Here is a 27,434-nt window from a genome sequence, read left to right as displayed (position 1 = left end):
ACTGAGGGGCAGTTTAGTACGGCCAGTTAACCCACCGGCCCACACGTTGTTGGGAGTGCGTCTGTGGAACAAACTGCCAGAGAAAGTGGCTGAGGTGGGTACAGAGAATTGGAATTGGTTTATTATTGTCACTTGTACCGAGGTACAGTGAAAAACTTGTCTTGCAAACTGATCGTACAGGTCAATTCATTACACAGTGCAGTTACATTGAGTCAGTACAGAGTGCATTGAGGTAGTACAGGTAAAAACAATAACAGTACAGAGTAAAGTTTCACAGCTACAAAGAAAGTGCAGTGCAATAAGGTGCAAGGTCACAACAAGGTAGATCGTGAGGTCATTGGACAGCTACATGGATGGGAAAGATGTGCGTCAAACGCAGGCAGATCAGACCAACTTAGATAGGAATCTTGGTTGGCACAAACAAGTTGGGCCGAAGGGCCTGTTTCCACGCAGTATTGCTCTATGCACTGCAGAAAGATGTTTGATATGTGTGACAGTATCCATAAAAACTTCCACAAAGGCAGCAAGGAATAAATGACTAAATCTCGTACAACCACCCGATATCCCGTGTGGACTGAGCTGGAGGTTGTCACCAGTTCACAACATCTGATCAGGTTGTCTCCGTCTCGTGCTGCTCTAGGCTTGGGAAATCACGAAACGCACCTGCGCCTACACCAACCACACAGTGCTGCCGGAAGCCCTGGAGCGCTGGCCCGTGCACCTCTTCGAGTCCCTGCTGCCGCGTCACCTGTCCATCATCTATGAGATCAACCGGAGGCACCTGGAGGTGAGACGTCTGCATTCCCTTGGAAGGGGGTCTGGTGTCGCTCATGCCCGCCGTTCCCCCATTACCGTATCCTCGTACTCGGCCGCCGGCTCCACTTCTGCCGCAGGAGCCGAAGAGGCCGTTTGTCCTCTGCGGAGAGTTCCGCCGTTAGCGGGTGATCCTCCTTCAAAGTCAGTGTCGAGTTTCTTGTCAGATGAACAAGTCCGTGTGTGCACGGGTGCAGTGAAAAACTTACTTGCAGCAGCATCACAGGCACAGAGCGTCAGATAAGCAGCATTCACAAGAAAAAACATAAATTAAACATAAATTATGCACTATTTTTGTAACATAATTAGAACAAAAAAAGTCCATTTTAGTGCAAAGTGGTATTGGTTTATTATTGTCACTTGTACCGAGGTACAGTGAAAAACTTGTCTTGCAAACCGATCGTACAGGTCAATTCATTACACAGTGCAGTTACACTGAGTTAGTACAGAGTGCATTGATGTAGTACAGGTAAAAACAATAACAGTACAGAGTAAGATGTCCCAGTGTTGCTACACTGAGGTAGTGACTAGGGTTGTGCCGGTTGGTTCAAGAACCGAATGGTTGAAGGGAAGTAGCTGTTCCTGAACCTGGTGGTGTGGGGACTTCAGGCTTCTGTGCCTCCTGCCCGATGGGAGCTGCGGGAAGATGGCACGGCCCGAATGGTGGGGATCTTTGATGATGGATGTTGCCTTCTTGAGGCAGCGCCTCCTGTAGATTACTGCCGATGGTGGGGAGGGCTGTGCCCATGATGTATTGGGCTGAATCCACTGCCCTCTGCAGCTTCTTGCGTTCCTGTGCATTCGAATTGTCGTACCAGACCGCGATGCAGCCATTCAGCATACTTTCAACAGTTTTCGGCCAAACCTTCTAAGATGCTGGCTCACCTGCCTTGTCATTGCATCTATGTGCTGGGCCGAGGACAGGTCACCCGATATGTTAGCCCCCAGGAATTTAAAGCTGCTGACCCTTTCCACTGCCGATTTCCCCCAGTGTAGACTGACGCATGTTCGCCCTCCTCCCCCTAATTCTTACCACAAAAGTGACTCTGGATTGGTTAGCCACACGCCACTATAGTGGCCCCTCTCGGATGGGTGAGGGATACCTACAGGCGGGTATGCTCTCCCCACTGGAACAGACCTCAATTGGGGTGGGGTGGGGAGCTCTTGTCCAACCCGGCTCCTCTGTTGGGGGTGGGGGGGAGGGTGGTGTGGATACCCTCTGGTTCAGCCCCTCTTTGCGGGCTGGGGTCTCCCTGCAATGGCCTCTCACTGGGAGAGTGCGTTCTCTGGGACGGGCCATTACTGTGAGACGTGGGTGGGTGGGGTGAAGCGGGTGTTCCCTGCTATGCTGTGCAGGGTGCACTTTTAGCAACCCCCATCCAGGGGCACTGGGGACTCAGTGGGACAGCCAATCCTGGATGCCCGGGTCACATGGCAGGTTTGTACCCTTCGTGTGTCGGATGAGGACCGTCTTAATTCCTTGTCCCCACAGAACGTCTCCAAACTGTACCCGGGAGACCACGACCGCTTGCGTCGCATGTCCCTGATTGAAGAGGGATCCATAAAGAGGATTAACATGGCTCACCTGTGCATTGTTGGTTCGCACGCTGTCAATGGAGTTGCCCGCATCCACTCCGATATCCTGAAAAAAACAATGTAAGTTCTGCAGCATGTTGCTCCCAAACCCTCCCACACAGTTAGTACTTTAATAGCCCTGGGGGTAAGTGACAGGACAGTGTAAAGGAAGCTTCACACTGTATCTAACCCCATGCTGTACCCGCTATGAGGTGTATGTGATGGTATTGGCTTACCGTTGTCACTTGTACCAAGGTACAGTGAAAAACTGTCTTGCAAACCGATCGTGCAGGTCAATTCATTACACAGTGCAGTTACATTGAGTTAGTACAGAGTTCATTGATGTAGTACAGGTAAAAACAATAACAGTACAGAGTAAAGTGTCACAGCTACAGAGAAAGTGCAGTGCAATAAGGTGCAAGGTCACAACAAGGTAGATCGTGGGGTCAGAGTCTATCTCATTGTATAAGGGAACCGTTCAATAGTCTTATATCCGTGGGGTAGAAGCTGTCCTTGAGCCTGGTGGTACGTGCCCTTAGGCTCCTGTATCTTCTGCCTGATGGGAGAGGAGAGAAGAGAGAATGACCCGGGTGGGTGGGGTCTTTGATTATGCTGGCTGCTTCACCAAGGCAGCGAGAGGTAAAGACAGAGTCCAAGGAGGGGAGGCTGGTGTCCGTGATGCACTGGGATGCGTCCACAACTCTCTGCAGTGGTTCACTCTGACAGTGAAGGGAGCTTTACCCGTGCTCTGGGGAGTCATAGAGTTATACAACACTGAAGCAGGCCCTTCGGCCCAACTCATCTATGACGACCAAGCTGTCTATCCGAGCTAGTCCAATTTGCTTGCGTTTGGCCCATGTCCCTCTAATCCATGTACCCTTCCAAATGTTTTTTAAATCTCGTAATTGTACCCGCCTCTACAGCTTCCTCTGACAGCTCGTTCCATATACGCACCACCTTCTGTGTGAAAAATTTGTCCCTTAGGTCCCTTTTAAATCTTGCCCCTCTCACCTTAAACCTGTGCCCTCTAGTTTTTGACTCCCCTACCCTGGGGGAAAGACTGTGACCATCCACCTTATCGATGCCCCTCATGAGTTTATAAACTCACCCCTCAGCCTCCTTCATTCCGGGGAAAACAGTCCCGGTCTATCCAGTCTCTCTCTTTATAAACCAAGCTCTTCAGTCCCAGTAACATCCTCGTGGATCTTTTCTGCACCCTTTCCAGCTTAATGACGTCCTTCCTATAGCTGGGCAACCACAGTCTGCAGCTAATTAACCTACCAGTGCAGCTTTCGTGACCTCAGCCGACAGCATTTCCAACTTGGGGAAGGTTCAGGTTAGGGGACGGTTCTCAGAACCCTTGCATGACCCTGCGAGTGTCTATACTTAAAAAAAAATCAGTCCTCCTGCTTAGGGGAAGGTTGTCGGGGGACAATTTCTGTGATCTGGTACCAGTCGGGTCCCAAGGGTGCACCACTAGAGAGTTTCAACCTGTATCCATGTTACTAGTCTGGTAACTTAACCACTATCGTTCCTGTACCAATTTAGTAGTTTACCTCTTCATTCATGCCTGCATACTGTCCTACAAGTCCAAACCATAACAAAGACACAAGAGATGCTGGTATCTGGAACAACACACACAAAATGCTGGAGGAACTCAGCAGGTCAGGCAGCAGCTATGGAGGGAAATAAATTGATGAGGCCAAATTTGGAGCATTGTGTGCAGTTCCGGTCATCTAACTATAGGAAGGATATCAGTAAGATCGAAAGAGCGTGGAGAAGATTTACTAGAATGTTGCCGGGTCTTCAGGAGTTGAGTTACAGGGAGAGATTGAACAGGTTAGGACTTTATTCCTGGGAGCGTAGAAGAATGAGGGGAGATTTGATAGAGGTTTACAAAATTATGAGGGGTATAGACATAGTAAATGCGAGTAGGCTCTTTCCACCTAGATTAGGAGAGATAAGTATGAGAGGAAATGGCTTTAGGGTGAAAGGGGAAAGGTTTAGGGGGAGTGGTGGGAGTGTAAAACAGGCTGCCATCTGACGTGGTAAATGTGGGCTCACTCTTAAGTTTTAAGAATAAATTGGATAGATACATGGACGGGAGAGGTCTGGAGGGTTATGCAATGGGACTAGCTGAATAAAGTTTCGGCACAGACTAGAAGGGCCGAATGGCCTGTTTTCTGTGCTGTAGTGTTCCATGGTTCTATGATGCTGCCTGACCTGCTGAGTTCCTCCAGCATTTTGTGTGTGCAAGTCCAAATACATCAGGTCCAGCAAGGGCTAATGCATTTCTGACAGGGTATGAGTCTGTCAGCAGGAGCAGGGCTGTAATATCCTCAGACTGTCAAAGGGATGTAAATCCCTCAATCCACCTGTTGGATTGGGGGTCATTCTTATCATTATGAACCCCTGTTCCCTGATGCGCTAGCCTGCTCCAGCGGTCGAACTATAATGTCCCGCCAGATTTTCCTCGTGATTCTGACCTCGGCTTGCTAAATCTAATGACTCCATAATGACCTCTATAAAACTTGTGGCATTCAGGCAAGCAGCCTGTACTTATTGACAATCATATCAATACCTGCAAAATGGAAACTCAGATCCACTGCCCCATCCAAGGTTTTAAGTGTCTTGAATTAATTTTCCACAGGCAGTTTGTGTTGAATCACTCCATCCCAGGGAAATAATCCTACCATGCCTGTCCTGCCAGCTACACAGTGAGTCCATAATTGCCCTGTATTTAAATGCCAGTACTTTTTTTTTTAACACAGCTTCAAGGATTTCTACGAGCTTGAGCCCAACAAATTCCAGAACAAGACCAACGGGATCACTCCACGCCGCTGGCTGGTGCTCTGTAACTCAGGCCTTGCAGACGTCATCGCTGAGGTAATTCTTCCTCCCACCCTCTCCCTCCCAGGTCCTTGAGAGTGGCTGCCTTGCCGGCTGCCATTGGGCAGTGCAGGCTAGCCTGTCCTTGAGCCTCGCTCCCTGGTTTTAAGGTTCATTAGTGAACAAATAAATAGTTTGGAGAAATGTCTGGGACCAAAAGCCCAATAAATCTCCATGAATGATGTCCTGCATCCTAGGGTTTGGGAGGTAGCTATGGAGACAGAGGACGCATTGAGCATTAGCTTCCAAAATTCCACAGATTCTAAAATGGTGTAGATTGGAAGAAGCAAATTTGAAGCTTTTTATTTAAAAAGGGAAGGGAATGAAAACAAGGTGGTCTAGACCAGTTAACGTGACGTCTGTAGGGGAAATGCTGGAATCTATTATTAAGGAATTGGTTATAGGACACTGGATAACACTAGCAAAGTATTGGTATTGGTTTATTATTGTCACTTGTACCGAGGTACAGTGAAAAACTTGTCTTGCAAACTGATCATACAGGTCAATTCATTACACAGTGCAGTTACATTGAGTTAGTACAGAGTGCATTGAGGTAGTACAGGTAAAAACAATTACAGTACAGAGTAAAGTGTCACAGCTACAGAGGCAGTGCAATGCAATAAGGTGCAAGGTCACAACAAGGTAGATCGTGAGGTCAGAGTCCATCTCATCGTATAAGGGAACTGTTCAATAGTCCTATTGCTTAGCCCAGGAGAGTGGGTGGGCTTGTGCTGTGTTCCTGGGGTAAAACGGAATAGGTAACACATTAGAGTCATTGGGTTATACAGCGCGGAAACAGGCCCTTCGGCCCAACTCGTCCATGCCGACCAACTTGCCTTCCTGAGCTGGTCCCATTTGCATGCATTTCATCCATATCCCTCTGAACCTTCCCTATCCATGAACCTGTCTAAAATCTTCTAAATGTTCTAATTGTACCATCTCTTCTGGCAGCTTGTTCCATACACCCACCACCGTCTGTGTGGAAAAGTTTGCCCCTCAAGTTCCCTTTAAATCTTTCCCCTCTCAACTTAAATCTATACCCCCTCTAGGTTTAGACTCCCCTACCCTGGGGAAAAGACTGTGACCGTCCACCTTATCTTTACCTCTCCTTCGCTTCAGGGAAACTAGCCCCAGCCCGTCCACTCTCCTTGTAGCGCAAACCCTCCGGTCCCGGCAACATCCTTGTGGATCTCTTCTGCACCCTCTCCAAAGGAATCACATCCTTCCTTTAGTACAGCAACCAGAACTGTACACAATGCTCCAAGTGCAGTCTTGCCAACGTCCTGTGCACCTGTAACATGATGTCCCAACTATTATTTCTGAATGCCTTCCCCCCCCACCACCCCCCCCCCCCACCTACCCACTTACCATCTTCCTCCACTGGCTGTTGTGGGCATGTTAGACCGTGATCCTTCTGTGGTAGAACAGCCACTCGGATGCAGCCACACAACTGCCTCCTCCTACCCCTCACAGAGATAGGAAGGTATTTTCATCAGATCTCCCTTCCCGCTCCACTTGCCTCTCACACCCCCGACCTGTTCCACTAAGCCAGGGATCATTATATCATGCTCTTCGGCAAGGTTCTGGAAACTTTGTAGATTCAAGCACTTACTAGATTAATCCTTGTGACACAGGCAACATTGAAGTAAAATATTCCATGTTCTCATCTGCTCTATGCCCAGTCAACTACTTTTTTAATGTAGCAAAGATAGCAGGCAGTGTCAACACTGCAAGCTCCCACAAACGGTCACTGAGGGGCCAGTGTACCAAGGGGCCTGCTCTTCAGTTAGCGCTGTGGGGTCTTTTACATTCACTCAGGAGGGTGTTCGGGGACTCAGTTTGCCCGATCTCTAGCAGCGCAGCCTGGGAGCATCGGATCACGGGCCGGAGTATCTGGACTGGAACTTCCAAGATGCTACATTGCAGGCAGCAGAGGGAGTGCTACCTCTGGACAACAGTGGTGGGGGATAAAGTGGGTGCTGGAGAGGATGCTGTCTGGATTAGAAGGTGTGAGCTATAAGGAGAGGTTGGACAAACTTGGGTTGTTTTCTCTGGAGTGTAGGAGGCTGAGGGGAGACCTGATGGAGGTTTATAAAATTGTGAGAGGCATAGATAGGGTAGACAGAGTCTTTTTCCCAGGGTAGAAATGTCAAATACTAAAGGGCATGCATTTAAGGTGAGAGGGGAATGTTTAAAGGAGATGTGCTGGGCAAGTTTTTTTTACACAGAGAGTGGTGGGTGCCTGGAATGCGCTGCCAGAGGTGGGGGTGGAAGCAGTTATGATAATGGTGTTTAAGAGGCTGTTAGACACATGAATATGCAGGAAATGGAGGGATACGGATCACGTGCAGGCAGAAGAGATTTGGTTTAATTCGGCATTGTGTTGGGCACAGACGTGTTGGGCTGAAGGGCCTGTTCCTGTGCTGTACTGTCCTGTGTTCCATAAATTGAACCCTGCCTGATAAGAAAATTGGTTTCTTATTGTAACATATACTGAGATACAGTGAAAAACTTGTCTTGCATACCATTTGTACAGATCAATTCAATACTCAGTGCATTGAGGTAGTACAGGGTAAAGCAATAACAGAATACAGAGTAAAGTGTCACAGCTACAGAGAAAGTGCAGTGCAGGCAGACAATAAGGTGCAAGGGCCACGACGAGGTAGATTGTGAGGTCAAGGATCCATCTTATCGTACTAGGGGACCATTCAATAGGAGTAGGAAACTGTTGGGAGCAGTTGGAACCCTACCTTTTGTACTCTGCTCCAGTATTGAACTCCATAGGGCTGGGGGAAATCTGATGGAATGTATTCTGTGGAGTTCAGAAGAATGAGGGGTGATCCTGTTGAAACATACACGATCCTGACGGGGCTCGACAGGGTGAATGCTGAGATCAGTCCACTAATGGGAAAGTCTCAAACCAGAGGACGTAGTTTCAAGCTAAGCGTTGGTCGTCTGATACTGTGGTACGTAGGAACGTCTCACAGAGGGTTGGGGGGGTGGTGTTGCTGAATCTCACGAATTCTCTTCCCTGGGGCATTGTGGGGGCTGGATCACTGGGGGGAATTGAAGGGGGGGGAGATGAGAGCTGGCACAGAAGGAAGAGTTGAGGCCTGGGGCAGATCAGCCATGATCATATTGAATGGTAGGACAGGTTTGAGGGGCCGAGTGGCCTCATCCCATTCTTATTATGGTCTTGTATCATAGAGTTGTACAGCACAGAAACAGGCCCTTTGGCCCCACTCACCCATCCTGACCAAGTTGTCTGCCTGCGTTTGGCCCATATCCCTCTAAACCTTTCCTATCCTGTGTACATGTCCAAATTTCTTTTTAATTGTACCCGCTTCTACCACGTTCAGTATAACTGGTGCTGTGCATGCTCCCACCCATTTAACATGCAGGCTGAGTTAAAGTGCAGAGTTGTCCGTCCCGATGACTCCCACTGCTCCACCATAGACACAAGCGTCCTCTACCCCCTCCTCACTGAGGGCTGACCCGCTCTCTCTCTCTCTCTCTCTCTCTCTCTCTCTCTCTCTCTCTCTCTCTCTCTCTCTCTCTCTCTCTCTCTCTCTCTCTCTCTCTCTCTCTCTCTCTCTCTCTCTCTCTCTCTCTCTCTCTCTCCCCCTCTCTCTCCCTCTCTCCCTCTCTCTCTCTCTCTCGCCTCAGAAAATCGGTGAAGACTACATCTGCGATCTGGACCAGCTGAAGAAGCTGCTGGGGTTCGTTAATGATGAAGGATTCATCCGGGCTGTGGCTAAAGTCAAACAGGTAGTCAAACACTTCATCTCCCATTTCCTCAGTATGAAGGCATTTATTCTGACTGAAGCCCAGCCAGTAGTAAAGTGAGGGAAGTTTAACGTCTGTAGCCTCTGTCACCAGCTCGGGACATCTCAGTGACTTAGAACGAATGACCACTCCCAGAGTAATCTGCTGGCTTCCTGATTGGCTGCCCAGCTACCGGATCCTAAGCGTTGCACCTGTTGGTAGAACGGTGGGACCAGTGTGTAGGGATGTGAGGAAGCGAGAGGGGGAGAAGGGCTGGAGGTGTAGGGGGGAGGGGCTGGGGGTGTGAGGGGGAGAAGGGCTGGGGGTGTGAGGGAGCAGGGGAGGGGGAGAAGGGCTGGGGATGTTGGGGGAGAGGGACTGGGGATGTGAGGGGGAGAAGGGCTGGGGGTGTTGGGGGAGAGGGACGGGATGTGAGGGGGAGAAGGGCTGGGGGTGTGAAGGGGAGAGGGAGGTGTGGGGGAGAGAGGGAGGGGTTGTGGGGGTAGAGGGGCTGTGAGAGGGGTGAAGGACAGGAGCAGGATTTGGGTGATGGGATGGTGGGGGTTGTAGGTGGGTGGGAGGAAGTGAGGTGATGGGCAGAGGTGGTCGAGACAAAGGTGCGGGGAGGGGGAGGAACCACCCCCTGAGCAGGCCACTCGGTGACAGCGGCTCCCTGTGCTGCAGGAGAATAAGCTGAAGTTCTCGGCCTACCTGGAGAAGACGTACAAGGTGAAGATCAACCCCAACTCCATGTTCGACGTGCAGGTCAAGCGGATCCACGAATATAAACGGCAGCTGCTCAACTGCCTGCACGTCATCACCTTCTACAACCGTGAGTGCAGGCTGCCCCCCACCACCCCGCCGCCCTTGCCCCCCGCTGCCCTCGCCCCCACCCCACCGCCCTCCCCGACACCACTCCCTCCCAGCCTGCTGTTCCAGGGGTGTGCAGGGTGTCCCCCATCACCCCACACCCTCCCCAGATGTCCCAGGGTTATTCAGGGTGTCTCCATCACTCCACACTCTTCCCAGATGTTCCAGATGTCTCCCTCACCCATCTCACCCCTAGCCAGCTGTTTCAGTGGTGCATAGAGTCTCCATCACCATACCATCCCCCCCACCCCCAGCGATTTCATGGGTGTCACAGGCTGCCTCCCTGTGACCCCACCCTTCTCCAGCTGTTCCAGGTGTGCTTGGGGTGTTCTCTCCTCCCTCCCCTCAATCCCCTGTGTCGGTCCCAGGACATCCAGAGTCACCCCGTGCTTCTACTCTGTGCGATGGCAGTGGGCAGGCACTTTGACCTCCATGTGCAGCACACTTCAAGCCCCTGTCATGGGCTGTCCGCTCAGTGCACTGGCTGAATTTTGTTATCCACTCCTCCCACCCCACAGTGCCAGATGAAGGGAGCTGAAGCTCACTGCAGTCAACACTTCTGAGCAGGAACACTGCACTCTGCAGCTGTGTCCCCTGGAAGTCAGGAGACAACGGGGCAACTTTCATCAGTTTTCAGAATCTGATTTATTATCACTGACGTATGACGTGAAATTTGTTGTTTTGCAGCAGCAGTACAGTGCAAGACATAAAAGTCTATAAGTTACAAAAATAAATAACTTAAACTGAATGTCGGGTGGAGAGGGAGAAAGTCTTTCTGCAGTTTTGGGGTCTGGGTCGAGGGAATTAGAGCCAGGGTTTCAGTAGTGAAGTTGCATGTATAGGAGTAAAAATAGGGATCAGACTGCACTTAGTATCAGGTCAGTTGCAATTAAATCTGTTGAAATGTATTGAAGTAACTGGGGCAAAGGTGGGTGCATTGAGTTGGGTCATGGGTCAGCCTGTGATCTCATCTCATTGGTGGAACAGGCTTGAAGGGCTGTTGCTATAAACCCCAGCTCCTAACATATTGGGTGCAGTTCTGATCGCCCAGCTATAGGAATCATAGAATCGTAGAACAGTACAGCACAATACAGGCCCTTTGGCCCACCATGTTGTGCCGACCTTTAAACCTCACGTAAGGCTATCTAACCCCTTCCTCCCACATATCCCCCTATTTTAAATTCCTCCATATGCTTATCTAACAATCTCTTGAGTTTGACCAATGTACCTGCCTCCACCACCACCCCAGGCAGCGCATTCCATGCCCCAACCACCCTCTGGGTAAAAAACCTCCCTCTGATATCTCCCTTGAACTTCCCACCCATTACTTTAAAGCCATGCCCTCTTGTATTGAGCATTGGTGCCCTGGGAAGGAGGCACTGGCTGTCCACTCTATCTATTCCTTTTAATATTTTGTACACCTCTATCATGTCTCCTCTCATCCTCCTCCTCTCCAAAGAGTGAAGCCTTAGTGTCTCCTCATAATGCATACTCTCCAAACCAGGCAGCATCCTGGTAAATCTCCTCTGCACCCTTTCCAACGCTTCCACATCCTTCCTATAATGAGGCAACCAGAACTGGACACAGTACTCTAAGTGTGGTCTAACCAGAGTTTTGTAAAGGTGCATCATTACCTCGCGGCTCTTAAACTCGATCCCACGACTTACGAATGCTAACATCCCATAAGCTTTCTTAACTACCCTATCCACCTGTGAGGCAACTTGCAGTGATCTGTGGGAAGGGATGTCATTAAGCTGGAAAAGGGGCAGAAGAGATTCACAAGGAAGTTACCAGGACTGGAGGGATAAGGAGAGGCTGGGACTGTTTTCCCTCGAGTGAAAGAGGCTGAGGGGTTTATAAAATCATGACAGGCGTAGATAAGGTGGATGGTCACAGTGTTTTTTTTCCCAAGATAGGGGAGCGTAAAGCTAGAGGGCACAGGTTTGAGGTGAGAGGGAAAAGATTAAAAGTGACCCAAGGGGCAGGTTTTTCACGCAGAGGGAGGTGGATACGTGGAACGAGCTGCCAGAGGAAGTAGTAGAGGCGAGTACAATTACAACGTCCAGGAGACATTTTGGGCAGGTACATGGATAGGAGAGGCTCAGAGGGATAGGGGCCAGACGCGGGCAAATGAGGGTAGGTCAGGTAGGCAACTTGGTCGACATGGATGAGTTGGGCTGGAGGGTCTGTTTGACTCTGTATTAAGCAGCACGCCCATCCTGTGCTGTGGTTGCATTCTAGATTTGGGATCGATCTGAGCTCCAGATCCGTCCTCCTTGCTGACCCCCATCACCCTCCCTGAACCCCAAGGAGCTGGTAAGGTGGAACTCTCCCCAGATGTTCCAGCGGTGTGCAGGGTGTCTCCCTGTCACCCACCCCGCTTTATCTACGCCCCTCATCTTACCCCTGTCTTTACCTCTCGCTGCCTTGGTGAAGCAGCCAGCATAATCAGAGACCCCACCCACTCGGGTCATTCTCTCTTCTCCCCTCTCCCATTGGGTAGAAGATACAGGAGCTTGAGGGCACGTACCACCAGACTTGAGGACAGCTTCTACCCCACTGTGATAAGACTATTGAACGGTTTCCCTTATACGATGAGATGGACTCTGACCTCACGATCTACCTTGTTGTGACCTTGAACCTTATTGCACTGCACTTTCTCTGTAGCTGTGACACTTTACTCTGTACTGTTATTGTTTTTACCTGTACTACCTCAATGCACTCTGTACTAACTCAATGTAACTGCACTGTGTAATGAATTGATCTGTACGATTGGTATGCAAGACAAGTTTTTCACTGTACCTCGGTACAAGTGACAATAATAAACCAATACCAATACCAATCATGATTTTATAAACTCCTCAGCCTCTTTCACTCGAGGGACAACAGTCCCAGTCTCTCCTTATCCCTCCAGTCCTGGTAACATCCTCGTGACTCTCTTCTGCACCTTTTCCAGCTTAATGACATCCCTTCCTATAGCTGGGCAACCAGAACTGCACCCAATATGTTAGGAGCTGGGCAAAGACCAAACACCACGGGTGCTGGAGATCGGAAATCGGAATGGGAAATGCCGGACGGATTAGGCAGAGAGAGACACAGAGCTGTGGTTTCGCGTCAGTGATGCTTCGCTGTGTCTTGAATTAGAAATGCTATAAGCAGGGGGAAAGTGGAGGTGTTATCCTTGACCCAATGAGTTGAACTGGAGCAGGGGAAGGGGTTGAAGCCACAGCTGGAGAGGCAGGGAGGTGGAGGTTAGTAGCCCAGGACAGTGCAGAGGGAGCTTTACATCTTACCGCTACCCTAGGAGTGCGCAGACTGAACTTTCATTGGCTTCCCCCGTTCAAAGGTAACTGCAGTGTGAACATTGTGTAGTCAAGTGTAAGATTTTGGAATAAATCCCCGGAAAGAAGTGTGAGGAAGCAGGAAGGAGAGAACGTATCTAAAGTGGTTTCTATTTCCAGTCTTTCTCTCTTGTTCTTTGCAGGGATAAAGAGGGAGCCCAACAAGCAGTACACACCTCGCACAATCATGATTGGAGGCAAGGTATGTTCCAGCGTGCTGTGTCTAGCTGCTGTGTGTAGAAGGTATCAGTAGATGATCAAATAATGGTCCAGATGTCTCATAGTGGCAGAGCGACACAACAACATTCACCTTATGTACTGTCGTTTACTGAAACCTGTGTCTAGTTTAGCTCCCTCTGTGTCCAACCCTGCTGCCCTGCCCAGGAGTGTGTGATGGGACGGTGTGGAGGGAGTTTCACGCTGTGCCTGACCCCAGGAGTGTGTGATGGGGCGGTGTGGAGGGAGCTTCACTCTGTGTCTGACCCTGGGAGTGTGTGATGGGACGGTGCAGAGGGAGCTTCACCCTGTGTCTGACCCGGGAGTGTGTGATGGGACAGTGTAGAGGGAGCTTCACCCTGTGTCTGACCCAGGAGTGTGTGATGGGACAGTGTAGAGGGAGCTTCACCCTGTGTCTGACCCGGGAGTGTGTGATGGGACGGTGTAGAGGGAGCTTCACCCTGTGTCTGACCCGGGAGTGTGTGGTGGGACGGTGCAGAGGGAGCTTCACCCTGTGTCTGACCCGGGAGTGTGTGATGGGACAGTGTAGAGGGAGCTTCACCCTGTGTCTGACCCGGGAGTGTGTGATGGGACAGTGTAGAGGGAGCTTCACCCTGTGTCTGACCCGGGAGTGTGTGATGGGACGGTGCAGAGGGAGCTTCACCCTGTGTCTGACCCGGGAGTGTGTGATGGGACGGTGCAGAGGGAGCTTCACCCTGTGTCTGACCCGGGAGTGTGTGATGGGACGGTGCAGAGGGAGCTTCACCCTGTGTCTGACCCGGGAGTGTTTGATGGGACAATGTCAAGGGAAGTCTATATTGAACATGTGCTTCCTTGCCCTCAGAGCCAGTATAGAGGGAGCTTTGCTTTCTATCTGAGGCATGGACTATAATAGCAGGGAGATTATGCCGGAACTGTATACAGCAGTTGTTATGGCACAGTTTGAGAGTTGTGTACCGTTCTGGTCACCATGTTATGGGAATGATGTGATTGCATTGGAGAGGGTGCCAGGATTTGCGAGGATGTTTCCAGGTTGGAAAAATATTAAGCCATGAGGATTGGTGGGAGAGACCGAGTTTTCTTTGGAATAGGGGAGGCTGAAGGGAGATTTAATTGAGGTGTATAAGATTATGAGGGGCCCAGGGGATGTTATCTTAGAACATAGAACAGCACAGTACAGGCCCTTCGGCCCACAATGTTGTGCCGACATTTTATCCTGCTCTGATATCTATCTAGTCCTTCCCTCCCACATAACCCCCTATTTTTCTATCTCTCTTAAATGTCCCTAATGTATCTGCCCCCACAACCTCTGCCGGCAGTGTGTTCCACGCACCCACCACTCTCTGTGTAAAAAAAAAACTTACACCTGACATCCCCCTTATACCTTCCTCCAATCGCATTAAAATTGTCCCCTCGTGTTAGCCATTGTCACCCTGGGAAAAAGTCTCTGACAGTCCTCCCGATCTATGCCTCTTATCATCTTGTACTCATCTCTCATCCTCCTTCTCTCCAAAGAAAAGAGCCCTAGCTCGCTCAACCTATCCTCATAAGACATGCTCTCCAATCCAGGCAGCATCCTGGTAAATCTCCTCTGCATCGTCTCTAAAGCTTCCACGTCCTTCCTATAATGAGGCGACCAGAACTGAACACAATACTCCCAAGTGTGGTCTGACCAGAGTTCTATAGAGCTGCAACATCACCTCGCGGCTCTTGAACTCAATACCCCGACTAATGAAGGCTGACACTCCATACACCTTCTTAACAACCCAATCGACCTGCATGGTGTCGTGGTTACCTGCAATAGATAGATGACCAGGAGAAGCAGAGGATTCCTCAAAAAGTTAAACTTTTATTTGCAAATAAAAGTTGTGACAGCCAGACAGTCAGTTACCAGTTACCCTCTGACTGCCCCCGAGCAAAGCTCGAGGGCCTTTTTTTATACCTTTTTTCATAGGTCAATTCCATTGTTACAGTCCATCATGTCCTCCCTTATCTTCACAGTTTCATCCTTCACCATTTGCCTCCTTTCACAGTTGTCTTCTGGCTCACAACCATTTGTCTTTCGCCACAGTCATTTCCTGACTCAATCGCAGGGTGCCCCAATTAGTTATGGGCATTGGGAGTACTGGTACTAGGCTACAGATCTATGACTCAATCACAGGGTGCCCCAATTATTTATGGGCATTGGGAGTACTGGTACTAGTCTACAGAACTATCAGTTATAAAACAATACTAGGCTTTAGCTACAAGGCTAACAGTTATAAAACATTACAATGCGTCTCTATTACTTGTGAGTTCTAAGACTCTCTGGCACCTGGCTTACCAGTTACGAAAACTATCAGCTACAGAACTGCTACAAAATCATTAGTCACACTAGTCCTAACAACCATTAGCTACACAATAGATCAACGGTGTCTTCCTAGGAATGGGCTAACCATCTGTTTAATGAGCTACACTAAATCAAAAGTGTCTCCCTAGGAATGGGCTAACTGTTTCTTTAATGAGCTATGTTTCCTGCACTAAGAGTTTCCCGTGCTCGAGCTGAAGAAGGAGGTCCAGCGGCCATCTTAAGGAGGTCAGCAGCCATCTTAAACACAGAGCAGACTATGAATAAAAAAAAAGTATAGCTTCTACTTTCTATATGTTCTATATATTTCCCCCTTTGAGACCCAACGGTCTCACATAGAGAGAGAATTCAAAAGGGCACGGCATTTAGATGCTAAAGCCAACCATCCCAAAATCAAGTATAATGTACTTTTCGTGCACGAGCCCCATGGATTCACTCTCTATTTCCTGGGCCAAAGGGCCAAAAACCCATCCCTCCGTAATGGAGATGAGGAAAAAGACCCTGAGGCCCTCACAGACTATTCTCAACACAAACATAATTGTTGTCTGCAGTGTTATCTTCACCATCCGGCACATCTCCCCGAGTCAGATCATAGAAGTATGTCGTTGCAACTTCCTTCTCTGGGGGGTTTGACTCAGCCATTGCCCGAAGTATCGGAAACTGTTTCGCTGTGGCACGCACTAGAAAGGACTTAAAGAGTGGAAGGAAGCAGCACAAAATAAGTGTAGACATAAGCAATGCTATACCCGCAACCATTGCAATTTTGGTTAACCAGGCTCCCCAGACACCTAACTTACTTTCCAGCCAATCAAAAAAACTGATGTCCAAACCCTGCATTCTGTTTAACCTCTTTCCTCAAATTTTTCAGTTTATTCATCGCCTTAGCAAAGGATCCCTCTGGGCTGGTGTTATTTGGTATAAAAGTACAACAATGTTCCCCAAACAGTACACAGACACCTCCTTTCTCTGCTAGTAACCAATCTAATGCCTTTCTATTCTGCCATGCCATTTTGCTGGTCACATCCAATTGCTCCCCTAATGCGGAGAGGCATCCTCAGTGCAACTGATAAATCGCTGCTGATTATAGTAGATATAAGTTATCCATTCCACATTCTTACTGATCTCAATAACGGGGATTATCGATTCCCATCCAGCTGCAATCTCGTTCCTTGCCTTAAATTCATTGGGGATACCGCTAGGCTGACCTATACTGTCAATGCGAACTGCCGGGTCAGGGGTATACTCTCTCTTACTATGCTGTAGTGCCTGCTGTGGTGGTGTGTCCAGTTTTACACTTGGAGATAAAGGAAGGGGCTGCAGTAACATGACGCGAGTGCAAGTCCCATCCCACCTAAGCGGAAGTGTCAGTCTCAACCCTTCTCCCAGACCGCACAGCCACCAGATATCAGCCAATGGGATATCCTGGACATCCAGTGCACCAATCGCGCGTTTTGCAGTCACATTCCAAGTAATACTGCAAGGGCCTGTAAAGTTACCAACAGGGACATCTCCCTTTCGCGTACAGCATTCGAACTTAACTCCCTCTGTCAGGTGTACACTCTCAACTGGAAGCGTCTGATTATTACAGATGGCTGCCCAAGGCCTACTATAATTTCATTTTTTAATGAGTGAGTCCTGGTCATAATGGGAGGACCCCTGGAACAACATGCACCAGAAAGGACAGTATGGTATTTCCTTGATACACGACTGGTGGCATGTGTTTTTAATCACACAGGGGTTTTCGGATACACAGGTCTGACTCACATTACATCGTTGAATACCCGCACATAAACCTGACCTCCGGGTTTAACAGGTCCTTCCTCCAGATCTGTCTTTGTCTCCTTTTGTTTTTCTGTGTATAGATTGACTTATGTATCATAGTTAGTTGTTGCATGTACTGTTTCAGTTCCAGTTCTAACTGTTCCAAACTAGGTCCTTTATATGGGCCTCTCCATTTGGGCACTGGCATGGGTCTGCCAGTGAGCATTTCATGTGGTGTCAGGCATGTTATACGATTAGTCTGCATGCGATAGCTCATCAGCGCTAAAGGCAGGGCATCAACCCAATTGAGTTTAGTGTTTGCACGGATCTTATTCAGTTTAGTTTTCAAAGTCCCATTGATTCTTTCCACCAGACCCTGTGACTGGGGATGATATACACATCCAAATCTCTGTTTTATCCTCAGAGCCTGCAATACCAATTTTACCACTTTTTGGATAAAGGCTGACCCATTGTCGGAGCTAATCTCTGAAGGTATTCCAAATCTTGGAATTACTTCTTTGTCAAAAATTTTACTACAGTTCCTGCTCCTAAGTCTTTAGAGGGCACTGCCTCTCCCCACCTACTAAATCTATCAATCAGCACCGGCATGTATCTCTTTCCTCTTACTGCCTTTATCGTATCCACATAGTCAATCACTAAATGTTTGAATGGCCCTTCGGGTGCGGGTATATGACCTACAGGAGTCGTAATTCCTTTCCTAACGTTGCTTTGTGCGCACACCTCACATGGCGACAAGATGTGATCCACCAAAGCCTGTAAGTAGGGTGACCAGAAAACATCCTTTTTTATCCTTCTCATCACTTCCCCCCTTGCACAATGGTCCAGCCTATGTCCCTCTGAAATGAGGGTAGTCGACACAGGGGTGGGTGCTACCAACAAACCGTCATCTGTGCTCCATCAGCCTTCCTGGTTCCGCTTGGCCCCTCTTTGTCTCCACGTTGTTTGTTCTGCTAGAGTTGTATTTCATTTATGTCCTCCATTACGGGTTCTGGACTCAGACTCACCTGAGGTGCAATAACAGCCGAACGACACCCAGAGGTTTTCCTGGCTGCTTCATCCGCAGCCTGATTTCCCTTTGCCACCGTATCATTTCCCTTTTTATGCACCTGGCACTTTATAACAGCCAATGCTCTAGGTTTCATCATCGCTGTTATTAAATCTAAAATTTAGAGCTGTATAGGATCTCCATTGTTTTTCTGGAAACCTCTTTGTTTCCATACTGCTCCAAACAAATGACATACTCCATGAGCATATGCTGAATCCGTATAAATATCAACTTTCTCACCCTCCATCATCTCACATGCTGCTGTCAGAGCCTTAATCTCCGTTAATTGAGCTGAACAGGGTTGCGGACAAGCTTCCAGCCTAATTGTTTTAAACTGAGACTGATCCTATTGCACCACCGAGAACCCTGCGTGGTTCCCATCGTGGTCCCTGTAGCAAGAGCCGTCCACAAGCAAAATCTTTGTCTCCTCATCATCCAACAGTAAGTCCGCTCTTAATTTGGCAAGTATCATCGTATCCCTCACACACTCATGGGGCTCTCCTTCATAACCCAGTGGAACATAATCAGCTATGTTACTTGCGGTACACCTTTGTATAGTTATGTCTGGAAATGTCAATAACATCCGAAACGCAACTATCCTAGCTGGTGTCAGTACAAACTTTCCCTTTTCCAATAATTCTGCTACCTTATGATGCGTGTACAGAATCACAGGATAACCCATGGTCACAGATGATGCTTTCTCATAAGCATAGCGCAATGCTGCCAGTCCCTGATAACAAGGTGGATGTCCCTGTGCCACCTCATCCAGTCTTGCACTATAATATGCTATTGGCTGTTTTGTTTTCCCTATGCCCGTCTCCTATGTCAGCACTGCTGCAACATTAACCTTCCTGCCTGTTAGACACATAGAGATGAAAGACCTTTTCATAATCAGGCAAAGCTAGTGCCGGGGCTGACTGCAATTCCTGCTTAAGAGTGTTAAAAGCTATTTCTGCCTCCTCATTCCATTGCAAAACACCCTTCAGGTCTGTATGTCCAGCTTCCTTCATCATTTTCCTCCATGGCATCACAATTTCAGCATATTCTCCAATCCAGTCTGAACTGTATCCTGCCATTCCCAAAAATGTCATCATCTGTCCTACTGTCTGAGGTTTAGGAGCCTTAGTTATTGCTGCAATTTGATCCAGCGCTATCGACTGCTCCCTTAGATATTAATCTACCCAAATATTCCACCTGCCGTTTACAAAACTGCAGCTTCTTTCTGACCTCCACATGCCAATCCTTCCAACAAGGCCAGAGTATCCCGCTCGCACTGTTCCTCGCCTTCGGAGCAAACCAACAAATTATCCACATACTGTATCAGTGTACTTTCCAATGTTATACCCTCTAGGTCTGCCTTCAGTGCCTGGTTAAAAATATGCGGTGAATGCTTAAATCCCTGCAGCATCCTAGTATAAGTAGACTGGTTACTTCTGTAAGTGAAAGCAAACAAATAGCGACATTGCTTCGCCAAAGGAATGCTGAAAAAAGCCGAACACAGATCAATCACCGAGAAACAAATTGCCTCCCGTGGCACATTAGTCAACAGCGTATGTGGGGTTGGGACTATAGCTTGCCAATCCTCCACTACCTCATTCACTGCTCGCAGATCATGTACCAGTCTCCACTTGGACTTATCTGCTTTCAAGACAGGTAACAGCGGAGTATTACAGGGGCTACTCGTGCTCTCAAGCACTCCTACCTCAAGCAATCCCTGTATTGTTAGCGCTATTCCTTCTTCTGCTTCTGGTTTCAAGGGATATTGTGGCCTTTTAGGTGGAATCGCTCCCTGTTTTAGTTTTATTTCTACTGGGCTCGCTGATTGTACTCTTCCTACATCTGTATTGTGTTGTGACCATAAAACGGCTGGCAGTGCCTCAAGCCTTTTATCCTTCTGCTGGCCCTCTTCCTCTACCAGCAATGTCATATGTCGTTGAGGGGTTACCTCGACCTCCTTAGGGTTTCCTACCATCTCTACGTCTATTGCTACTCTGACATAATTATCGTCCCCAGACTTCTAAACCCTTGGTGTCACTGTCTGCCAATCAATAATTGTTCCTGCTTGCTTTACCATGGACCCCAAATCTTTGGACTGGTATCCCTCATTCACTAACAGCGTTACATGGGGTGCAGCTCCTGGCGCCCTGCACCATTTCTCCAGAAATGCATTTTGTTTTATTTGTAAGTCTGCTCCCTGCTTTCCTATTATTATTGCCTCACCTTTTAAATGCTGCTGAGTATTTACTTCACTGTGCCATTCTCTCTCTATTTCTTTACACTGAGTCTCATCAAAAATCACTGTACAATGCAACTCAGTCTTAGGCGGCTTGGCCTTAGGTAATATTGCTAGAGCGCCCTCTTTCCATTTTCTCCAAGTTTCCCAGACTTGATCTTCTATGTCCCCTATCCAATACACATTCGGTCTTTCAGCTGCCTGCACCATTAGCTGAGTGCTTATCTTTCCCATGCTTAACCCCTTCAGGGTGCATTCTAATTTCAATCCCAGTTTTAGCAGTGCATCTCTGCCTCACAAATTGATCGGGGTTCCTTTGAACACTAAAATCAGTAAAACTATTTCATTATTTCCCATCTTTAAACTCACTCGAGCTGTAAATCGTGTTAACTGTGCTTTTCCCGAGAACCCTACAGTTTTAACAAACTTTCCTGACATGGGAAGGTGGGAGGCATATTGTGGCTGTACACAAGTGGACGTGGCTCCAGGATCTATCATCATTGGTGTTATTTGCCCTTCTAGAATGATCTGAACAATGGGCTCTTCTTCTGCCTCCCATGTTATCATTGGGTACTGTTCCTTCCCACCCGCGTTCTCTGGGCACCCCTAGCACCTTCCACAGGGGTTGACAGGTCTGGTTGGACCTGCTGGGGCCGGTCCTTGATTAAACTGCTGCTCTCTACTCATTGATTCCTGCTGAAACGTGGCAGGCCAAGGTTTGTAAGGACAGTCTCTCCTGATATGCCCTGGCTGATTACATCCCCAGCACAATCCTCCTGTCCCTCTTTCTACCTGTCTGTTCACAGGCCCTTTTTGCCAATTACCTCTCTGCCCCCTTCCTTGGAAGTTCCAGTCCTGTCTGGACTGTTGTCTAAATTTATTTTGCCCCTGATATGGCGTTTGAGGAAACGCTCCCCCAAAGACGATTATTACTGGCATGGGGCTTTCTGGCCCTTGTCTGGCAGGATAACAGGTTTTTCCAGAAGCTGGCGCTTTGTTCGTTTCGGTCGGCACAATCAGATCGGTTGCTGCTGGCAACATCTTTTTGCCTTTTACTTTTTCTTTCTTTTTAAGCTCCTCGAGCTGCATGTGTGTCAGCTTTCTTTTCACCTCCTCCTGCTGCTCAATCAGCTTTTGTTTGTTTTCTTGGTATTTCTCGACTGCGTGGACTACGTGGTCCCTAAATTTTTGGTGGGACATCGACATCAGCCCTACCACCTCCTCGAGTCTGGCCTTGACTTGGGGGGGCATTGCATCTACAATAGCAGCCCAAAACAACGTGGTCATCAACTAGTCGCCCTCCACCTCTTGCTCTGTTTCTAGTCTCCACTTTTTCAACTGGTTTTCTAGGTGCACTGCCGGGTTTTCAGTCTCTCCCAGTGGATCCCCTGTTAAAGCTTTGGGGTCCACTTTGGGTGGATAGCAGTCTCTGAGGGCCCTCCATACCCTCTGCCTCACTCGGTCAAAACTGCTTCCGTCAACATTTGGGTTGTCTGCCACATTCGTTAAGCCAGCTGAAATCATCAGTTCTGTTAGTTTTCAGGTTCCCTCCACCTTCACCAGTAGTGCCTTCAAGCCACCAATTGCCAGTAAACGTCCAGGGGTCTTGTCCTCAAAGGCTCTAATCCATCTTCCTGCTCCTTCATATATACTGGGTAATGCATTTATCAACCCTTACAGGTCCTGGGTCCCCCAAGGAATGTACTGTTTCTGTCCTGGTCCTTTCACTAACAGTGGATCCCCTCCCCTTCCCCCTTCCGAGCACTGGCCTGCTGGTCCACTGTCCGATTCCTCATCAGCCTCTGATCCTGGTTCTATTTCTATTTTCTGCATCCCCAATTCTGCCGGGGTTTCTTTTCTCCCTCGCCCTTCTGCTTTTTCCCGTTCCCTCTCCATCCGAAGTAGCTCAGCGTACTTTTTATACGTTCGGAATTCCTCAAACTCCCTCCGTTCTCTATCTTCCCGCAATTTCCTGCTGTCTTCCTGTAATTCTAACCTGTGCCTTTCCATTTCCTCCTTTGCTGCCTGCAACACTCCCTTTTCTCCCTCCCTTCTCTCTCTGAATTCCCTTATCTGCCGCTCATCGTCATAGAATTCTCCTTCCCCTTCTACCCCCACTACTCCTCTCATTATTGGGCACTGTTTTGGATTCCCTTGGTCTGGATAGGGAGGGGGTTTTTCTACCTCTTTTAAGTCCAGATATAAAGTCGACTTTCCCTCCTCCCCTGTTATGTGAAGCTGCTTCTCTGGTTTCTTGGCGCCCTCTCGTGACGCCTGATATGTTTTTCTCAACTTTTCTCCTTCCGTCCTGAAAAATTTGAGTATCTCTGCCTCCCGCTCCCTCTCCTGGATTCTTCTTCAGATTTGTCTTTTGGTTTGTAGATTTTGATTAACCCCTCCATCTCCTCACACAGACTTACGTCAAAAGTTCCATTTCGTAACTAGATCTTTGGTTCCCTTTTCCCATTTTTCCGAAATTTTTGTGATATCACGTTTAGATACTGGAAATTTTTTACTTAATATTTCAACTGCAGCTCCTTTTCCCCGTCATGTTGTTTTACAGGGTGTTTCTCAGAATCTAACTCACTTGTTAGTGCTGTTGTTCTCTATACCACTTCTACACCGAATTCTATAGTTTTTGCTGCCCAATTTGCCAGCTTTTGTATTATTTAATCTTATCCAATCTATCAAAAGATTCTTACCTCTTTTGTTCTGCCCGTGCAGACCCCTTCCTAGGGCAGTATCCGCAGAACTTTCCTTTACACCTCGTCGAGGACTTATTCTGCCCTGCCAATTCAGACCCTCGTCTCCTACGAGGTGGTATACACGGGGGCCCTGCCCGTTCAGACCCTCGTCTCCTACGAGGCGGTAGCCACAGGGACTTCTCCTTACCCTGTCCGTGCAGACCCTTGCTCACTGCAAGGCGCTATCCACAGGGGCCCTGCCTGTTCAGACCCTTGTGTCCTACGAGGCAGTGTCCACAGGGACTTACCAACACCACGTGGAATTCTTACTTTAATCAATTTCTATCATCTTATTTCTACTCACCCCACTGCGCAGTTTTCTTGATCAATCCTCCGAGTCTCTAATTTCAAGTTATGCCAGATTCTTTGGATCGGAGAGACCCTTTGACAATCGTTTAACACTCCTGCGTCCGGAGACCTCCCACACCCAACAGAGTTTAGGTCCAAATTAACAGCGAAAACACTTATCTTTTTTCTGGGTCGTCACCCTGCTGGTCTCGTGGGGGTCCCCTAGGGACTAGGAAGTGTCCTTGATTTGTCGTTATTTTCTTATGGGTCTCTTTCCGACCCTGCTCGCAGCGCCTAATTTGTCGTGGTTACCCACAATAAATAGATGACCAGGAAAAGCAGAGGATTCCTCAAGGTTAAACTTTTATTTGCAAAAAAAAGTTGTGACAGCCAGACAGTCAGTTACCAGTCACCCTCTGACTACTGCTCTCTCTGTCTGCCCCCGAGCAAAGCTCGAGGGCCTTTTTTTATACCTTTTCTCATAGCTCAATTCCATTGTTACAATCCATCATGTCCTCTCTTATCTTCACAGTTTCATCCTTCAACCATTTGCCTCCTTTCACAGTTGTCTCCTGGCTCACAACCATTTGCCTTTCGCCACAGTCATTTCCTGTCTCAATCACAGGGTGCCCCAATTATTTATGGGCATTGGGAGTACTGGTACTAGGCTACAGATCTATGACTCAATCACAGGGTGCCCCAATTATTTATGGGCATTGGGAGTACTGGTACTAGGCTACAGAACTATCAGTTATAAAACAATACCAGGCTTTAGCTACAAGGCTAACAGTTATAAAACATTACAATGCGTCTCTATTACTTGTGAGTTCTAAGACACGCTTGCACCTGGCTTATCAGTTACGAAAACTATCAGCTACAGAACTGCTACAAAATCATTAGCCACACTAGCCCTAACGACCATTAGCTACACAATAGATCACCGGTGTCTTCCTAGGAATGGGCTAACCATCTGCTTAATGAGCTACACTAAATCAAAAGTGTCTCCCTAGGAATGGGCTAACTGTTTCTTTAATTAGCTACGTGTTTCCTGCACTAAGAGTTTCCCGCGCTCGAGCTGAAGAAGAAGGAGGCCCAGCGGCCATCTTAAGGAGATCAGCAGCCATCTTAAACACAGAGCAGACTATGAATAAAAAAAAGTATAGCTTCTACTTTCTATATATTCTGTAATGGCAACCTTGAGGGATCTACGGACGTGGACCCCAAGATCCCTCTGTCCCTCCACACTGCTAAGAGTCCTGCCTCATATCTTGTAGCTATGTAAGACATTGGATAGACAGACTTGCAGTGTACATTCCTGGCCACTACACCGCAGGAATGATGTGGTCGCGATGGAGGGGGTGCAGGAGAGATTCTCCAGGATGCTGCCTGCAATGGAGGGCTGTGGTTCTAATGAGAGACGGGATAGGCTGAGGTTATTCTCACTGGAGCGTAGGAGGCTGAGGGGTGACCTTATACAGGTTCATAAAATTATGAAGGGCGTGGATAGGGTAGACAGTCATTGCCTTTTTCCCCAGGGGAGGGGAGTCTAGAACTAGAGGGAAAATGTTTAAGGTGAGAGGGGAAAGATTTAAAGGGGACATGAGGGCAGGCTTTTGGAACAAGTTGCGAGAGGAGGTGGTGGAGGTGGGGTACAGTTACAAAGTTGAAAAGGTATTTTGGACAGGTACTTAGGAAAGGTGTAGAGGGATACGGGCCAAACGCAGACAAGGGAGATCAGCGTAGATAGGCGTCGTGTGGGGACTATAGATCAGTGAGGATGAGGTGAGCCGAGAAGGCCCATTTCTGGGCTGTACGATTCCATGATAAAGGTGTCAAAAAAACAAGCAGACGTGGATTTAAAGTAATTGATGGGATTGGGGGTGGGGGAGTTGAGGAAACTTTTCTTTAACCATCCAGATTTTGGTGTGGGTTCTAGAACTGAAAGGCTGAGAGAGGCAGAAACCCACAGTGCCTGGGTGTGTCCTGAAAGAGCTGTGACTGCCAGGGCTCCAGGCTGAGAGATAAGATTTCTTTATTAGTCAACGTACATCAAAACACACAGCGAAATGCATCTTTTTGCATAGAGTGTTGTGGGGGCAGCCCGCAAGTGTTACCACGCTTCCGACACCAACATAGCATGCCCACAACTTCCTAACCCCTACGTCTTTGGAATGTGGGAGGAAACCGGAGTACCTGGAGGAAACCCACGCAGACACGGGGAGAACGTACAAACTCCTTACAGACAGCGGCAGGAATTGAACCTGGGTCGCTGGCGCTGTAATAGCGTTATGCTAACCGCTACACTACCGTGCCTGGTGACAGTGGGGCAAGGCCCCTCCTGTGTTGTAAACCTTCAGGGGTTCTATCTGTCCTGTGCTGTTCCTGCCCTGGGAGTGTTTGGCCACACAGTGTCGACTCTTCTCTCTGACTCCTGCCCCCTCTCTGCCCCACAGGCTGCGCCTGGATATCACATGGCCAAACTCATCATCAGGCTCATCACTGGCATCGGAGACGTGGTGAACAATGACCCCATGGTGGGAGATCGGCTGAAGGTTATCTACCTGGAGAACTATCGGGTGTCCCTGGCTGAGAAAGGTTTTCTCTCTCTCTCTCTCTCTCTCTCTCTCTCTCTCTCTCTCTCTCTCTCTCTCTCTCTCTCTCTCTGTTTGTCTCTCTCTCTCTCTCTGTTTGTCTCTCTCTCTCTCTCTCTCTCTCTCTCTCGCTATCTCTCTCTGAGCTGTGCAGAATGCTGGGCCTCGTCTGCAGTGTGCCCCAATGTTTTACAACAACCAGTGTAGGCTTTGAAGTGTTGGAAACCCAGCCCAGAATAAAGACTCAGTCCTGGTGATGCTGTCTGGGTTACAACAGGTAGCAAGGTTGGCCAGAATGCTCCGGAGAACGCCACTCTTCCAGAAATGTCTGCCATAAATCACAGAAGGAAATGTTGCAGGAGGTTCCTTGGCTTGTTGAGGCTGTGTCTACAAAAGGCCAGTGGGTCAACTCCCTCTCCCCAGCACTCCTGTAGTCTGTGCCGTGACAAGTGAGGGTCGAGGGTTGTTCTTCGTTCAAGCTGTGCCTTACTGCTCCTCTAAAAACACCCGACCCAGGACCGACACGTGCGATGGAATCGGGCTCAGCGGCAAATCTACCCAGCTGAACTTCAGCCAGAGTGTTACATAGAACTGTACGGCACAGGAACAGGCCCATGAAACCAATCTAACTAATCCCTTCTGCCTACACATGGTCCGTATCCCTCTGTCCTGCTTGTTCTGGGCAAATATTAATACATCTGTGCGTATTGCTAGACAGCATGACCATTTATCTAATTCAGTCTGTTTTCACACTGCCTGTGATAAAACTCCGATAATCCAGCATCCTTGGGATGTTAGTGCTGGTTCCGGACTATTGGATGTTACTCCAATGAATACCCAAACACGGTACTTGTTGCACAGTTGGATAATCAATTTTCCAGTGAACCAGTGAGTGGGGAAATAAACAGTGACCCCAGATCCCCTGGCTCTGGCTG

The 27,434-nt window shown here is 48.5% G+C and overlaps 1 protein-coding gene across 1 annotated transcript in view; it reads left to right on the top strand.

Moving 5' to 3' along the window:
* LOC127587002 (glycogen phosphorylase, muscle form) overlaps positions 1-27,434 on the top strand; it is an 88,840-nt gene that overhangs the window by 56,062 nt on the left and 5,344 nt on the right. Inside the window, exons 10-16 of the mRNA XM_052045096.1 lie at positions 641-787; positions 2,306-2,469; positions 5,160-5,274; positions 8,944-9,045; positions 9,727-9,874; positions 13,397-13,455; positions 26,362-26,503. Of these exons, the coding sequence (XP_051901056.1) occupies positions 641-787; positions 2,306-2,469; positions 5,160-5,274; positions 8,944-9,045; positions 9,727-9,874; positions 13,397-13,455; positions 26,362-26,503 (877 nt within the window). The remainder of the gene's footprint in view (positions 1-640; positions 788-2,305; positions 2,470-5,159; positions 5,275-8,943; positions 9,046-9,726; positions 9,875-13,396; positions 13,456-26,361; positions 26,504-27,434) is intronic.

This window comes from Pristis pectinata, chromosome 38 (genome assembly GCF_009764475.1).
Source record: "Pristis pectinata isolate sPriPec2 chromosome 38, sPriPec2.1.pri, whole genome shotgun sequence".
Classification (NCBI taxonomy): Eukaryota; Metazoa; Chordata; class Chondrichthyes; order Rhinopristiformes; family Pristidae; genus Pristis; species Pristis pectinata.
This window is presented reverse-complemented; position numbering and strand designations above follow the sequence as displayed.